Source organism: Hemitrygon akajei, chromosome 4 (genome assembly GCF_048418815.1).
Source record: "Hemitrygon akajei chromosome 4, sHemAka1.3, whole genome shotgun sequence".
NCBI lineage: Eukaryota > Metazoa > Chordata > Chondrichthyes > Myliobatiformes > Dasyatidae > Hemitrygon > Hemitrygon akajei.
The window spans coordinates 77,395,560-77,413,766 of record NC_133127.1 but is presented as its reverse complement, the minus strand read 5'-3'; the positions used below and the strand labels follow the sequence as shown (position 1 = coordinate 77,413,766).

Sequence of the window (18,207 nt, the reverse complement as noted above, 5' to 3'; positions counted from 1 at the left end):
GGGCGGGGCAACATCTCTCCATCTAAGGAGGATCAAGCGTCTAGCCAGGAGAGAGGCAAAGGATAGTATTCGGCATTTGGTCGGACCCAGACATAAATCTGTCTCGCCCCAAAAACCGAACAGAGCAATTAAGGGGTTTGGTTCTAGGTGCTGATTCAGAATACCCGATAATGTAGTGAAGACATCTTTCCAGAATTTCTCCAAGCTAGGACAGAGCCAGTACATATGGATGAGAGAGGCCACGCCCCTCTTGCATTTATCACAGAGCGGGCTAATGCCAGGGTAGAATCGAGATAGTTTAGATTTAGACATATGGGCTCTGTGAACAATCTTAAACTGTAAAAGGCAATGGCGAGCACAAAGAGAGGTTGAGTTAACCGATTTGAGAACTGAGTCCCAGCTCTCCTCGGATAAGGAGATATTTAAATCCTGCTCCCAGGCTATTTTAATTTTATCCACAGGGGCCCGTCGTAAGGCTGCTAGTTTATCTCGGATAATTGATATTAAACCTTTACCTAGTGGATTAATGGAAAGAAATAGGTCCATAGCATTTTTCGCAGGCATTTCAGGAAAGTTAGGAATTAAAGGAGCAATAAAGTGTCGGATTTGGAGATATCTGGAAAAAGTGAGCGTTAGGCAGGTTGAACTTAACAGAGAGCTGCTGAAAAGAAGCGAAGCGATTATCAATGAAAAGATCTTCAAAATGTCTAATGCCCTTCCTATACCTAACATGGAATGCTGAATCGTACGTAGTAGGTAAAAAAAGGTGATTATGTGCGACAGGGCTAGAAACGGAAAACCCCTGGAAACAATAGCATTTCCTAAACTGAGCCCATATACGCAAAGTGTGTCTAACAAGAGGATTAGCTATTGATCTGGGCAGACTGCTAGGGATAATTCTTTAGTGGAGCTCAACTCCATTGCCACCCAGTTAGGGCACTCGGGTTGGCCGTGGAAGAAAGGCCAGAAGGTAGCACAACGTATATTAGCTGCCCAATAATATAAGCGAAAGTTAGGTAAAGCCATGCCACCCTCTTTTTTAGATTTTTGGAGGTGGATTTTATTAATTCTAGAGCGCTTATTCTGTCACAGATATGACAAAATAATAGAGTCTAAGGAATCAAAAAAAGATTTAGGAATAAAAATTGGGATAGATTGAAATAAGTATAAAAATTCGGGGAGAACATACATTTTAACAACATTAATACGACCTACCAAAGACATAGATAGAGGTGACCATTGTACCAGACTCTGTTTTATAGCATATGAAAGGTTGACAAAGTTTTCACGAAAGAGATCTTTAAACTTCCTTGTGACTGTAATTCCAAGATAAGTAAATTGATTATGGACTACTTTAAAAGGGAGATCACGAAATATTAGTTCTTGTGCTTCTTTATTTATTGGGAAAAGTTCACTCTTATGTAAATTAAGTTTATAGCCAGAGATCTGGCTAAACTGGTCAAGAAGTGAAAACATTAGAGGTAAGGATGTAGACGGATTTGAGAGAAAGAGTAATAACTCATCAGCATAGAGAGAAACTTTATGCTCAACACCCCCTCTCGGATAACATTCAATAAATTTAATAGAAGCATAGAACATTACAGCACAGAAACAGGCCCTTTGGCCCTTCTTAGCTGGGCCAAACCATTTTCCTGCCTCGTCCCAATGACCTGCACCTGAACCATATCCCTCCATACACCTCTCATCCATGTACCTGTCCTAGTTTTTCTTAAATGTTAAAAGTGAGTCTGCATTTACCACTTCATCTGGCAGCTCATTCCACACTCCCACCACTCTGTGTGAAGAAACCCCCCCCCCCAATGTTCCCTTTAAACTCTTCCCCCTTCACCCTTAACCCATGTCCTCTGGTTTTTTTTCTCCCCTAGCCTCAGTGGAAAAAGCCCGCTTGCACTTATTCTATCTATATCCATCATAATTTTATATACCTCTATCAAATCTCCCCTCATTCTTCTACGCTCCAGGGAATACAGTCCTAACCTATTCAACCTTTCTCTATAACTAGGCTTCTCAAGTCCCGGCAACATCCTTGTAAACCTTCTCCATAATCTTTCGACCTTATTAATATCCTTCCTGTAATTAGGTGAGCAAAACTGCACACAATACTCCAAATTTGGCCTCACCAATGTCTTATACAACCTCACCATAACATTCCAACTCTTATACTCAATACTTTGATTTATAAAGGCCAATATACCAAAAGCTCTCTTTCTGACCCTACCTACCTGTGATGCCACATTTAGGGAATTATGTATCAGTATTCCCAGATCCCAGATCCCTCTGTTCTACTGCGCTCCTCAGTGTCCTACCATTTACCTTGTATGTTCTACCCTGGTTTGTCCTTCCAAAGTGCAATACCTCACACTTGTCTGCATTAAACGCCATCTGCCATCTTTCAGCCCATTTTTCCAGCTGATCCAAATCCCTCTGCAAGCTTTGAAAACCTTCCTCACTGTCCACTACATCTCCAATCCTCGTATCATCAGCAAATTTGCTGATCCAATTTACTACATTATCATCCAGATCATTGATATAGATGGCAAATAACAATGGACCCAGCACTGATCCCCGAGGCACACCACTAGTCACAGGCCTCCACTCAGAGAAGCATTTCTCCACTACCACTCTCTGACTTCTCCCAGTGAGCCAATGTCTAACCCAATTTACTACCTCACCATGTATACCTAGTGACTGAACCTTCCTAACTAAGGTCCATGTAGTTATGTAAGGTCCATCTACATGGACTTACTGAAGTCCATGTAGACAACATCCACTGCCTTCCCTTCATCCACTTTCCTTGTAACCTCCTCGAAAAACTCTAATACATTGGTTAAACATGACCTACTACGCACAAAGCCATGCTGACTCTCCCTAATAAGCCCGTCTATCCAAATACTTGTAGATCCTATCTCTTAGTACTCTTTCCAATAATATACCTACTACTGACATCAAACTTACCAGCCTATAATTTCCCAGATTACTTTTTAGAGCCTTTTTAAAACAACAAAACAACATGAGCTATCCTCCAATCCTCTGGCACCTCACCTGTAGATGCCGACATTTTAAATACATTTGCCAGGGCCCCTGCAATTTCAACACTAGTCTCCTTCAAGGTCTGAGGGAATACCCTGTCAGGCCCTGGGGATTTATCTACTCTGATTTACCTCAAGACAGCAAGCACCTCCTCCTCTTTAATCTGTATAAGTTCCATGACCTCACTATCTGTTTTCCTTATTTCCATAGACTCCATGCCAGTTTCCTTAGTAAATACAGACACAAAAAACTCATTTAAGATCTCCCCCATTTCTTTTGGTTCCATACACAGCCAACCACTCTGATCTTCAAGAGGACTAATTTTATCCCTTACTATCCTTTTGCTCTTCATACACCTGTAGAAGCTCTTGGGATTATCCTTCACTTTGACTGCCAAAGCAACCTGATGTCTTCTTTTAGCCCTCCTGATTTCTTTAAGTATTTTTGGCACTTTTCATACTCCTCAAGCACCTTATTTGCTTCCTGTTGCCTATACATGTTATACATCTCTCTCTTCTTCTTTATCAGAGTTCCAATGTCCCTTGAGAACCAAGGTTCCTTATCCTTATTCACTTTGCCTTTAATCCTGACAGGAACATACAAACTCTGAACTCTCAAAATTTCTCCCTTGAAGGCCTCCCACTTAAACAATCATATCCTTGCCAGAGAACAACCTGTCCCAATCCACGTTCTTTAGATCCTTTCTCATTTCTTCAAATTTGGCCTTTTTCCAGTTTAGAACCTCAACCCGAAGACCAGATCTATCTTTATCCATGATTAAGTTGAACCTGATGGTATTATGATCACTGGAACCAAAGTGCTCCCCTACACACACTTCCATCACCTGTCCTAACTAATTTCCTCATAGATCATCTAATATTGCATCCTCTCTATTTGGTACCTCTATATATTGATTTAGAAAACTTTCCTGAACACATTTTACAAACTCTAACCTGTCTAGACATTTAACTGTATGGGAGTCCCAATCAATGTGGAAAATTAAAATCCCCTATCACAACTTTATGTTTCCTGCAGTTGTCTGCTATCTCTCTGTAGATTTGCTCCTCCAATTCTCGCTGACTATTGGGTGGTCCATAATACAACACCATTAATGTGGTCATACCTTTCCTGTTTCTCAGCTCCACCCACATGGTCTCAGTAGACAAGCCCTTTAATCTGTCCTGCCTGAGCACTGCATTAACATTTTCTCTGACTAGCAATGCCACCAACAACCCCCCCCCCCCCACCCTTCATCCCTCTGCCTCTATCACGTCTGGAACATTATGCTGCCAGTCCTGCCCCTCCTGTAGCCAAGTTTCACTCATGGCTATAATGTCATAATTCCATGTGTCAATCCACGCCCTCAGCTCGTCTGCCTTCCCCACAATACTCCTCACATTGTAATAGACACAGCTCAGAAGATTATTACCACCGCACACAAACCTTCTAATTGTGACTTTGCATGAACTTTTAACATCATTTATTTTTACCCCTGCTCCACTATCTGTTCTGTCACTCTGGTTCCCTTCCCCCTGCAAATCTAGTTTAAACCCTCCCCAACAGCACTAACAAACCTCCCTGCAAGAATATTGGTCCCCCTGTAGTTCAGGTCCCACCTGCCCCAGAAGAGGTCCCAATGATTCTGAAATCTGAAACCCTGGCCCCTACACCAGTTCCTCAGCCACGTGTTCACCCACCAGAGCATCCTACTCTTACCCTCACTGGCAAGTGGCACAGGTAGCAATCCTGAGATTACCACCCTCGAGGTCCTGCTTTTTAACTTCATATCAAGCTCTCTATACTCATTCTTCAGGACCTCCTCACTTTTTCTTCCATTCGTCATTGGTACCGATGTGTACCATGACATCTGGCTGATCACCCTCCTACTTCAGAATGCTGTGCACGCGATCAAAGACATCCCTGACCCTGGCACCCAAGAGGCAACAAACCATCCAGGAGTCTCTGTCACAACCACAGAACCTCCTGTCTGTACCTCTATCAAGTCTCCTCTCACTACCGCTCTCCTCTTCTTCCCTCCTCCCTTCTGCACTGCAGAACCAGACTCAGTGCCAGAGATCCAGCTGCTGCAGCTTGTCTCAGGTAAGTCATTCCACCCCCCCCCCCCAACAGTATCCAAATTGGTGTACCTGGTGTTGAGGGGAATGGCCACAGGAGAACCCTGCTCTGCCTGCTCCTTCTCCCTCCCTTGCCTGACGGTAACACAATTATCTGTGTGCTGTTCCTTTGGCTTAACTACCTCCCTGGAGCTACTATCTATAATCTCCTCATTCTCCCAAATGATCCGGAGGTCATCAAGCTCCTACTCCAGTTCCCTAATGCTGTTTGTTAGGAGCTGCAGCTAGATGCACTTCCTACAGGTGTCGTTGTCAGGGACACCGGACGTCTCCCTGACTTCCCACATCCTGCAACAGGAGCATTCCAACATCCTGTCTGGCATTCTCTCTACTCTAAACGAACAAAACAAAACTTACCGTAACCTACCCTCGCCTTTGTCTGTTCTCGCTGAAGCCTGTTGAGCCAAAGCCGCCCTACTCTGCTCCCTCTCACTCTGCTGCCCGCTGTACATGGTGGTCGCCTTTTTAAATCTTTGGCGCTCTATATCACATGTCTGTGCAGTCTAGCCTCTTTTCCCCAAGCAGGTAAAAATAAAGTCTTCTCTCCGAGATTCCTTACACCTTCACTCTCAGCCTCTTGCTCCGATAATGATAACATCTTTCACCCTGTTGCCACCATTTCTGCTGTGACTTAATTGTGCTTCCCTAGGAGTGCCAGTGTTTACTTTTATCCTTTCACTATTCTGATAGAGTTAAATGTTTGCAAATTTAAAATACTTTTATACATACTAGATTCAATTAGCTTACATGGAATACCAATCAGAGAACATTACTTTGTCAGAGATAAAGTGAGGGGATTAATTTCTTGATCAGTGCTGTGTACGTCCTACTGATCTATAGACCAATTCCAAGGGTTTTCTTTTCCACTAATTTCTTGTCCAAAAGTGCAGACTATTGTCGAAATAGGGGAGAAGGTTCAAACATCAGGGGTGCAGAGGGACTTAGGAATCCTCGTGCAAGACTCCCAGAAGGTTAATTTACAGATTGAGTCTGTGGTAAAGAAGGCAAATTCAATATTGACATTTATTTCAAGAGCAAACAAATGTAAAAGCAAGGAGGTAATGCTGAGCCTTTATAAGACATTAGTCAGGCCGCAATTGGGAGTATTGTCACCAGTTTTAGAGTTCATATCTCGGAAAGAATGTTTGTCATTGGAGAGAGTCCAGAAGAGGTTCACTAGAATGATTCCAGGAATGAAAGTGTTAACATATCAGGAGTGTTTCACAGCTCTGGGCCTGTACTCACTGGAATTTGGAAGAACGCGGGGGGTGGGGTGGGAAATCACATTGAAACCTACCAAATGTTGAAAAGACTAGATTGGATTGATGTGGAGAGGATGTTTCCTCAGGGTATCCAGAACTAGAGGGCATAGCCTCAAAATTGAGGAGTGATCTTTTTGAACGTCTATGGGTATATTTAAGGTGGAATTTGATAGTTTCCCTATCAGTCAGGGCATCAAAGGAAATGGCGAGAAGCCAGGTGTATGGAGTTGAGTGGAATCAAGGATCAGCTATGATGGAATGGCAAAGCAGCCTAATTCTGCTCTCATGTCTTATTGTCTTACGGTCTAAAATAAAGCAGAAAAAGAAATTATACCCAATTCAGGCATATGACAGAAAATTTTTGAAGGAAAATCTATTTTGATATCTCATTGACCACTATTTGCAAGGGTGGACTATGTATCAATAAAATTAGGTGACTATATTTTCAGTGGAAGTGTTCCTCTGGTACAGGGAATCTTGAAGTTATTTTGCCATGCCCCAGCAATTCTTCTTTGTTGTTCTGCCACACTCCCCAGCAATTCTCCATTCTAATTTTCAACACAAAATAAAAATAGTTTCATCTCCACATCAAACATTACCTAGCTCCATTTTGGCACTCAAAAGCAGATTTCCAAAGATGGAATGAATCCAAAGTTATTTCCTTCATTAATATAGGAGGAACAGCAGTGCTCCCTTTAGAGATTTAAACCTCACTATCATGATAATTGCTCTACATAACCATCTGACTTCCAATGGCATCCACTCAATTTAAAAGCATCTATTTTTCCTTCCAATATTATACAAAATGGAGCCAGAAGATACTCTTTTTGGTTTGCCTTTCTAACCTACTAATTGCAGCTTTCTGTACTGATAACATAAATTAAACTTTGTTTGGACCACACTTGGACTACAGCATGCAATTCTGGTCATTCCATTGAAAGAAGGATGCAGACTTTGGAGAGGGTACAGAAAAGATTTATCAGGATCCTGCCTGGATTAAAGAATAGTAGCTATAAGGAGAGAGATTGGACAAATTAGGATTCTATTCTCTGCAGTAATACAGACTGAGGGGAGACCTGAAAGAAGTTTTAAAAATTGAGGCATAAATAGGGTAGAGAAACAGAATTCTTTCCCCATCCCAGGGTAGAAATGTCAAGTACTAGAGGCCATAGCTATAATGCAAGAGGGGCAATATTTAAAGAGGGTGAGTCGGGAAAATTTACTTATTTTTACACACAGATGATGGTTGGTGCCTGGAATAGGCTGCCAGGGACAGCAGTGGAAGAGAATACAATAGTGGTGTTCAATGTTTTTAGTTAGGCAAACAAATATGCAGTGAATGAATGCATATGGGTCATATGAGGCAAAGGGGTTAGTTTAATTCTGGTACCATGTTCAGCACAGACATCATGGGCCAAAGTACTCGCTCCAGTGCTGCACTATTCTATATTCCATGTATTCCAATCCTTGAAACAACAGCTGAGAAAGTTAACTTTTAACTCTTCTTTGTACATGCTAAATTATTTAGCTCTCTCAAGTCGAGTTACTAGTTTCATAGAGTTCACTAAAACTGTGATATATCTTTGCATAAAAAAGATGAACTCAATTCCTAATACTGAACTTCATCGGCTACATTTCAGCCTATTCACTTAATCTATCATGTTTCATTTGAAAACATCAGTTCACTTTGCACAACTACACTTATAACATCAACAATCACAAGTTGTATCTGAATGAAAACAATAATCATGACAAATGTAAACATATTGCAGTTGTATTGCAAAAATGATGCAAGTTTCTTTTCTTGATATGATCTCTAATGCCATTTTTGCTGGAGTTTTTTTTTGTTTTGTTTGAACATCAAACAAAAACAATGAAAATAAAAGAATATTTATATCTGAACTTCAAACTTTAGAAGGTCATGACTACTAAGTACTCCACTATCTGGTCAAGTCTGTAGTTGAGCCAAAGGACCTGTACCCATGTTGGATTACTCTATGACCCTAAGACAATCTCATGAAACGACAGCTCTTTAACATAGTAACATTATATATCCAAATAGTTTAAACTGCCCATTATATTAACAGACACCATTATTAGTTTAAGAAAATGAAACAGGCACACGTCCAGTGCAAGTAATGAAAACAAAATACCATTTCTCAATCAATCTGGTGAATATAAAAGCCTCCACAGTGCTGAACATATGCAGCATTTTTTTTTCAGTTCACACTTCTGAACTCCCTCAAACCTCCCTTTGTATAGCAGATCAACTGTCATTTAATACACCTAGTCTGTCTGGAATCTAGCACTTTAAAGCTACATTTTTAAGTGTGCAGCATCCGCTTCTGATAAATGAGAAAAGAATAGATGACCTGGCAGAAGGCTCAGACAATAACATGTGATTTACAGGACATGAATTCAGCTACTATAAGATTTATCTGACAGGCCTCTCCGATAGTGGACTGTTCAGTATCCGATGGAATGATTTCTAGTCTAGGAAATCAACTACTGAGTAGCCATATACATTATTTATTTATTAGATGTTTTGGGTTGAAACCATTTTTAAATGATGCACTTCAAAAACTGCAGCAATAAATACAGCTTTAAAACTGGAATTGAGGTAATGTTATTGGAATATGTGTCAGACTGAATTAGTATGGGGCCAAAAGGACATTGATAAAATGGCCTTGAATGGCATGACAATGGATTAAGAAACAACTTACCCCAATAAGCTCAGGATACTTGAAAGAAAAACACTAATATTTAAAATAAATTGTAGCAAGGATAATAGCCGAGAAAAGATCTATACAAATGTTGCACACATAAATGTACACCTTCTTTACATTTTACACTCACATATCACTTTTTGGTCATTTCATCTCTAATTCTGCTTATTATGCTATAAACCTAGAAGCATTCACAATGCTTTTGTATAACAACCAGTGATGCGATAATTGCAAAACAAATTGTTGCCTCTTTTAAAATAAACATGCAAGATCACATCTTCTTTCAAAAATGAAGTCATCTGACTTTGTTGTGTGTTTATTTCAGATTACTTGAATTAAATGAAACAAAACAAATAGATAACAGACATATATTTTATTTGTTTATTTGTAACACTTTAAAAGGCTTAGATTCTTCTAAAACTATGTAGAAAATCAGACAATTCAGCTTGGAATGCTGGAGATCTAAATTTTTGAAAGTATTTGTTATATGCAACAATAATACATCATAGTTATTGATTCTGTGAACTATCTGGATTTCAAGAAATGCATTGTAAAATAAAATAACGAAGGTCTCACATCAGGGTATGTGAATATTAGTGAGCAAGCCACCAAATCATGAAAATTTATATTTTGATGGAAAAGTATAAGAAACCTCACCAGTTTTTTAAAAAATGAAGTCATACTGCACAATGAAAGTATCAATTATTCTATTTTGTTCTGTGTCATAATAATAGAACCAACATATTCAGCTATTAAGTACAGAAGACTAATGTTTATGTGATTAAAATCATGATTTTATGACCTTAGCTTTTTGAACTTTGACACTCATCCTACTCCATCTACCCTACAAAATTAATTAAGATTTTAAAATGAAAATACCACATCCCATCCCATCTCACCACTGAAATTAATCAACCACAGTTTATCCGACACCTATGTCTTCAAAGTTTATCTCAATTCTTAGCTCACATCTCACGCTTTCATTTCAACAAGACCTGGCCTTTTAATTTTGAAATTAATTGCAGTTGCAACCCCAGTTTCATATAATGTGATGCAAACTTTAAGGAAAATCATATTTTCAGGTTCAAAAAAGTTGTATTTTGTCGTCAATTCATCTGAACATTCTACTATAAAAATGTTGCCAATCCATCTATATCCCACCATCCTCCAACCAATGTAATGAACTCTGGAGATCAATCTCCCCGACCTCCATGAGATTAGAGTGGCATTAAAACACATCTATGACATGTATGATAAATAGGAGCATCAGGCTTCGTAACCTATTAATATAACCCACACAAGTTGCAGGTCAGTTAAACACGGTACAGGTGCAAAAATAATTCTAAGAACAACTTTGCAGGTGCACATGCAAAATTTGATTTGCCAAGACTGTATGGAGAGGGAGGACTAGGTGGACCTGGGAAAGAATGCATCAGAAAGGATGGTGTGGTGACAGAATGAGAGGGAGAAAGGGTAGCAGGGAAGGGAATAAAGACAAAGGCAAAAGATAAGTGAGAAGGCAAATACAGCAATGAAACTATAATATTTAACCAATATTCTCCAAATTTATAGCATTATAACTGTACTGCCACCTGTGCATACAAACATTCCCAGCTCTGCCAATTATTTAATTCAATAAATGTATAGAGTTGCAGCTGTATTAGCTTACATGAAAAACAACTGAAAATCGGTTTAAATTTCTCTTCAGATTTAACCATAAATAAAATTTTAATGCAATCATTTTGCCAAATACACAATATCCATCTCAACTTCCTCTTAGATTACTAGTAATTTATCTTTCACAATCTCTACACAGTGATTTAAATATATTCACAAATACATAGCTCTGCTTAGTGGTTTATTCCAAGATCTATTAGGTGTGATAGTAAATGTGCTTATTGCACCATATTGACAACATGTAGCATTGACTTTTCACACCTTCTATGATTCTTTCATTTATATTCATGACCTATCCGTCAGCACAGCCTAAATAAATTTGGCAACATACTCACTAAAATGAATAAATCGATGCAAAGGAACATTAATGATGCATTATCCTTATTTGTCAACCAAGTAAACCTTTAGGTTGTAAATGAAGGTCAAAAGCTTTGAAAAGGGTCAGAACCCATGACCTCTGAAGCCTCATTCTCACCAGTTACAGCTTTTGCTTTATTCATAGTTGCAAAGTAGTACATTGAAAACTTCCAAACACATAAATTAATTTCCAAATCGGTTCAAAAGACCCAAATAATGATCCCCATTGGTTTACCTAAAAAGTCTATATATTTATATTTTCTCACATGCTTATAATGTTAAAGCAAAATTAATGACCCCAAAAGGAAAGTAAGTGCTTCTTTCTTATCACGCAGTGAACAAATATTGTTTGGGATTTTTTTTTAACTCACAAAATAATCCAAAATAATTTTGCTGTTCACTTTCTCAAGTGCTTCTAAAGTTCACCAAGCAGGCTAGAAAAAATAGTTTATTATGTTATTATAAATCAGTGATGCAAAATATAAATGGCCCCCAAGCTACATTCAACCTACATGATGAACAGTCTCAGATGAACAGCAAACCATTGTACAAGAACCCTGTCCATGCAAGAAAGTCTTCATGTCCAAAATTGTTGCTGGGGATGAAGGTTCTTTCAATACTTCACTGGATTTTCCCCAAAGTAGGGAGATGTACTTTCATGTTACAATCAAATAACATGGGTACTCACTAAACAAATATATTCTCTTTTGACACAATGAACTCAAACTAGCCCGACACATTCAATTCAATTATTCCTTAATACTTAAATAATTGGCATAAGACCATAGACAATGGAGTAGAATTAGTCCATTCAGCCTATCAAGTTTTTTTCTGCCATTTGATCATGGCTGATTTATTTTCCCTCTCAACCCCATTTTCCTGAATTCTCCACATAATCATATCCTTTGATATCAAGTTTCATTAAGACTTTTAAACCAAGTTCAATGTCAGGTTTGTGAAGTATTCATCACTTTACTATCATAGAAACAATTGATTCTAGTTCTAAATATTTCAGCAGATTAAAACAGGAACTCTGTATTCAAAAATGCATGCCCTGTCCTGAGGAATGCATTGACAAGCAATTAAACCACCCCACCCAAAATAACTGTGCATCGAAATGGTCAAAGGACTCTGAATGGCACTGATACAAATAAACTATGAAACTTGAACAAAAGGAAAAACCAAATGCAATCCTGCTGATACATTTAAAAACACTACAACAATAGAATTAATATATTTAAGTTAATTCAATTAATGTTAAACTTAAAATACATAGTTTATATACTTCCTTTGATGCTTCGCCAATCCACTAAGCTGAGTGAAGTCACTAAACCTGCACTGGATATCTCTGAGCAACAGCCCAGTAAGTACAGCAAGATGACACTCCACCACTGAACTACAAGGGTTTCAACCATCAAGTACATTCAGAATGACAGTGATAAAAGCCTCAGGCGAATAGGAATTTCTACAATAATGAGCGGCTCTCAGAACTGAACTCAACTTTCAATCTGGCCCATCGATAAAAATGTTATGCCCCATTGTTGTGAAATGTTCTAATTCAGCACATTGCACAAAAAGGTGTGGGGGAAATGATTCAATTAGCACAGTAAAAGCTAATGCTGTCCAGAGAAAATGTATATTGTTTATTTTACAATTTCTACATATTAATTCATAGTTTAGTTAGTGAAATAATCTGCCATAATATTCAATTTTTTTGTGAAATCAATTTGTGATTTGCAGACATACCTGGGAACATAGTAACATGACCAACTCCACAACAGAACTGCTGGATTTCATACAAACCAAGCCTGAAAGGCAAAAAATATACCTCATTACAATGCATTTTTAGAATTAAGAAAGGAAAATTTGTATAGTACAATTGTAAGAATTATTTGGAGGTAGAATGGGACTGCATTGGTTTAGAAAGAGCCTGTGCTAATTGGGCCAAATGACCTGATCGCTTCTGTGCTGCAACAATTCACTGAATCCCTGCAAGTCTTAAACAGGACACCACTGTAATTAAAACATTTCAAGTGACCTTAAAGAAACAATACTATCAAGCAAAGCTATATACCATTCAAGAATGTATTCAATTTATATGATACATTACCTTACCAGTTCATGCATGTTGCTAACAGTTAATATTGTCATTATGAGATCAAAAGAGCATTGATACAATTCACAAATGATCAGAGTGACTTTTTGAAAAATAAGATAGGATTTTAAATCTATAATTTTTTTAAATGTTGAACCAGATTATTTATTTCAGTGATGCTAATAGCCATAATCTACGATATTAAGTATTCTGTATTTTACTATCCATTGAAAATGTAAAACTTAAATTGAGATGGTCTCCAAATGCAAGAAGTCAAACTATTTTTGGGGGCTAATTTTGTTTGCTCAACTGAACAGAAGCTTTAGGACAAATGAAATGAAAATGTGTGCATATAAATGCACACTGCAAGCAGCTATATATCAGTTCCTGACACTGTAACACACAGTTGTCTGATACAGGAGTCTATTTTTTTCTGCTTACTATAACCATCCCAGTGACAAGGATTCTTCAGGTGACTGATCACTATTCCCTATACCATTACAATAAATGATTATGAATGATGCAGAATTGTTAACAGTCTTTAATAAACTGCCCTGATGCAGTTTCCCTTTTCTGATGTTAGGTCATTAGAAAATGCAGTGATAAGTTTACATGATTACTATGCTGAATGCAAGAGCCATTAGGCTTCTCGACTAAAATGTAATCTTTACCAACACCACCCACCCCCCCCCCCCCGCCCTCCCGACCCAGTATTCAGGAAAGCTGTATTGTGCAAAGCTTGCACAGCTAAAAAGGCATTTGTTTACTGTTTAAAGATTTCAACTCAGTTTAATGCAAATTTGAAGAGGGAATTATCCAAAGATTAATGAGTCACAAAGGCAGCTAGTAAGACTAATGTTCTGTCTTCATACACTAGAATAGAATATTTATATCATTTTCCATAGAGAGGTTGGTGACATACATAAAAATGAAAAGGTAAATATATTTTATTCACATAACTAAAAAATGCCTTTTTAAGACTTAGCAAAAAGCAAAATAAGGAATCACAATCAGTGTGTTCAAGTTAAATAACTGAATGAATTTTCTCATAATTCAGTAGCCCAACTGAACTACAGGGGATTTTGACACAATGCTCACCGTTTCTGTTTTGGGTAAATTGAGTACTGTATCATTGATCACCCATTTTTTGTGGTTAGCTATATTTCCTTTATCCACAATTGCAGGGTCTCCATTTCAATGCTACAATAACCCATATATTGTGTCTTAATACAAGTCCAAATGTGTACAGCATATGTCATATTGATCCACAATATCTACATTTTGCTATCCTTACCATGCAGGTTATTATATATGCAGAAAGGGGAACTGGCTCTATGACCTTTGCTTTCTCTGTTACTCTCTCCCTTCAGCCCTCCAGCTATCAATCAAGTTTCCATTTTGTTTTCTGGCAGCAGACATCCCAAACACTCTTATTAGTACTTTGACCCTTGACCCCCTCTCTGTAAACCTAGCAGAAGCAAAAGCAGTTTTAAAAAAGGCACTAGATACTTTATGGGTTTCATGGGATTACAAACGGCTTTTATGAATATTAAAATGACATCTTAACTTCATTTTGTTTCCTATTCACTTCCTTTTGCAAAGTGATCAAACAAGGTTAACATGTTTGAAAGCATCATAAGGAAGTCTGCCCTCTATCAATAAATTAGCTAATTATATAATAATGTAGTTGTCAAAGTAAAATGAACCCTCCATTGTTTTTGTGAAATGTAACACTGCAAGAAACTGTGAATATGTATGCAGATGAAAACTAAATGGGCAAGACTTCAAATCTATTACCAATTTGTTAAACATCCAGTTTAAACTCAGGCAAACAAATATAAGCATCAAATAAAATTTAGCCAGGATGCATTAAACAGTGGTATGCAAAAGTTTGGGCACCCCTGGTCAAAATTTCTGTTACTGTGAATAGCTAAGCAAGTAAAAGATGACCTGATTTCCAAATGGCATAAAGTTAAAGATAACACATTTCTTTAATATTTTAAGCAAAATTACTTTTTTATTTCCATCTTTTACAGTTTCAAAATAACAAAAATGGAAAAGGGCCCGAAGCAAAAGTTTGGGCACTCTGCAAGGTCAGTACTTAGTAACACCCACTTTGGCAAGTATCACAGCTTGTAAATGCTTTCTGTAGCCAGCTAAGAGTCTTTCAATTCTTGTTTGGGGGATTTTCACCTATTCTTCCTTGCAAAAGGCTTCTAGTTCTGTGAGATTCTTGGGCCCTCTTGCATGCACTGCTCTTTTGAGGTCGATCCACAGATTTTCAATGATGTTTAGGTCGGGGCACTGTGAGGGCCATGGCAAAACCTTCAGCTTGCACCTCTTGAGGTAGTCCATTGTGGATTTTGAGGTGTGTTTAGGATCAGTATCCTGTTGTAGAAGCCAACCTCTTTTCATCTTCAGCTTCTTCCAGAATTTGCTGATATTTAATTGAATTCATTCTTCCCTCTACCAGTGAAATGTTCCCCGTGCCACTGGCTGCAACACAAGCCCAAAGCATGATTGATCCACCCCCGTGCTTAACAGTTGGAGAGCTGTTCTTTTCATGAAATTCTGCACCCTTTTTTCTCCAAACATACCTTTGCTCATTGCGGCCAAAAAGTTCTATTTTAACTTCATCAATCTTCAGGACTTGTTTCCAAAATGCATCAGGCTTGCTTAGATGTTCCTTTGCAAACTTCTGACACTGAATTTTGTGGTGAGGATGCAGGAAAGGTTTTCTTCTGATGACTCTTCCATGAAGGTTATATTTGTGCAGGTGTTGCTGCACAGTAGAACAGTGCACCACCACTTCAGAGTCTGCTAAATCTTCCTGAAGGTCTTTTACAGTCCAACGGGGGTTTTGATTTGTCTCTCTAGCAATCCCACGAGCAGATCTCTCAGAAAGCTTTCATGGTCTTCCAGACCTCAACTTGACCTCCACTATTCCTGTTAACTGCCATTTCTTAATTACATTACAAACTGAGGAAACAGCTACCTGAAAACGCTTTGCTATCTTCTTATAGCCTTCTCCTGCTTTGTGGGCATCATTTATTTTAATTTTCAGAGTGCCAGGCAGCTGCTTAGAGGAGCCCATGGCTGCCGATTGTTGGGACAAGGTTTGAGGAGTCAGGGTATTTATAAAGCTTTGAAATTTGTATCACCTGGCCTTTCCAAACGATGACTGTGAACAAACCATAGCCCTAACAAGGAATTAAGGTCTGAGACCTTGGTAAGTGTCATCGGAGAGCTCAAATCTCTTGGGGTGCCCAAACTTTTGCATGGTGCTCCTTTCATTTTTTTCTAAAATTGTACAAAAGAAAAATAATACAATCTTGCTTAAAATGTTGAAAAGAATGTTTCACCTTTAACTTTATGACTTTTGGAGATTAGTTAAAATGGTTAATTATGACTTGTTCTGAATAAATTCCTGTTGCCATGACTTAATTAATACATTTTCCTCCAGGTGACTATTAATCCTATCTTGGGTCAACATTTCTGAAAGCTTTCCCATCAGGGTTACACTAACAGGTTTGTCACTGCTGAATTTAATTTTATTCCTTTTATTTTTGAACAAAGGAATAACAATTACTACTTTTCAGTTGTCTGATTCCAGCCTCCAATAAATTTGCAATTATGTAAAATAAATTGGGCAGTCAAATAAAAACAAAGAAATGTTTAAGGAAGTTCATTACAGGCTATGAGTGAAACAGTTATAAATAAAAAATGATGAAAACAGTCAGCACCTGTAGAAACTCTAACCTGAAAAGTTAACTCAATTTTGCAACATTCTCTCGAGTTCAGACTTTCTAATATCAAGTTTCTTTGATGCTCAGAGAAACAAATTACGTCAATAACCTACACACTAAAACATCAACCCTGTTTTCCTCTCTACAAATGGTGTCCAGAGTATTTTTAACATTTTCTTTGTTTTCATTTCAATTATCATTCATTGTATGAAACTGGTCTAAAGAAGAACTGAAACAGAGATAAAAGGATAGATAGATACATAGGCTGTAATCATTACTCATCTGTTAATCAAGTACAGTTCATAGGGTGTAACATGTGCCTTAAACCATAATTGAAAACTTACTTGTACCCTCGATGAGCAACTCTTGCCCATGGCTGCCCAGAAGAGTACGGGAAAGAAAGGGAGCAAAATCCACAAAAATCTCCCTTAGAAGAGGTGCAGCCTTCTCTAGTGCACGTTCAAGCCTGGCTGTAATACTAAATAATTAAAACAAAGTTAAATTTTAAAACACTGCAATAAAGGACCAATGTATTCTAAGACATCAAATTAATCCGATGTGATTTTAAGATGGAAATTTGGCTGCAATTCATGTAAAATCATGGATTTACCAGAACGTTTCTAAATGTAGCAGACATGCATTCTATCATTATTACATTTATAAATGGCTAGTTTAGTAATGCAGAAATTGAGTCTCAGTAAACAGTTTGTAACTCTTTTCATAAGATCGGGTAACATTTTATTTCCTTTAGAGATACCGGGAGAAAGGGTAAACCAAAACAAACAGCATATAAGATCTCTATCAAAACTTAATAAAAGATATTACCTCATATTTGCTGCAGAGTCCTCAGGCATTGGGGACACAGTTTGAACAGATGGCAGTTTTGAGTTGGAAGGTCCATCACCTAAGAGAGTTCAAATAATAAATTTATTAGCAAAATAAACCCCAACACTCTTCTATATTCAAGAAAAATGGTGAACTTCCCAAATTGTTCAGTCAGAACTATTTCATGTGTATTAAAATATATGAGCCTTTAAGATAGCTTGGATAAAGCTTTTCTTGAAAACAAGACTGCAGAACTTTAGTAGAAATATGGAATTCATTTTCAGAAAAGGGCTTCCAGTTTGCATTTGAAAATGAAAATGGCTAATAAAATGA

General features: G+C 37.9%; 1 protein-coding gene across 2 annotated transcripts in view; it reads right to left on the bottom strand.

Moving 5' to 3' along the window:
* Positions 1 to 18,207, bottom strand: part of lrba (LPS-responsive vesicle trafficking, beach and anchor containing) — an 807,866-nt gene that overhangs the window by 583,937 nt on the left and 205,722 nt on the right. For both annotated transcript variants that reach the window (XM_073042906.1, XM_073042907.1), the window contains exons 31-33: positions 17,875 to 17,953; positions 17,394 to 17,527; positions 12,955 to 13,016 (exon numbers count right to left, since the gene is read on the bottom strand). In XM_073042906.1, the coding sequence (XP_072899007.1) occupies positions 12,955 to 13,016; positions 17,394 to 17,527; positions 17,875 to 17,953 (275 nt within the window). The remainder of the gene's footprint in view (positions 1 to 12,954; positions 13,017 to 17,393; positions 17,528 to 17,874; positions 17,954 to 18,207) is intronic.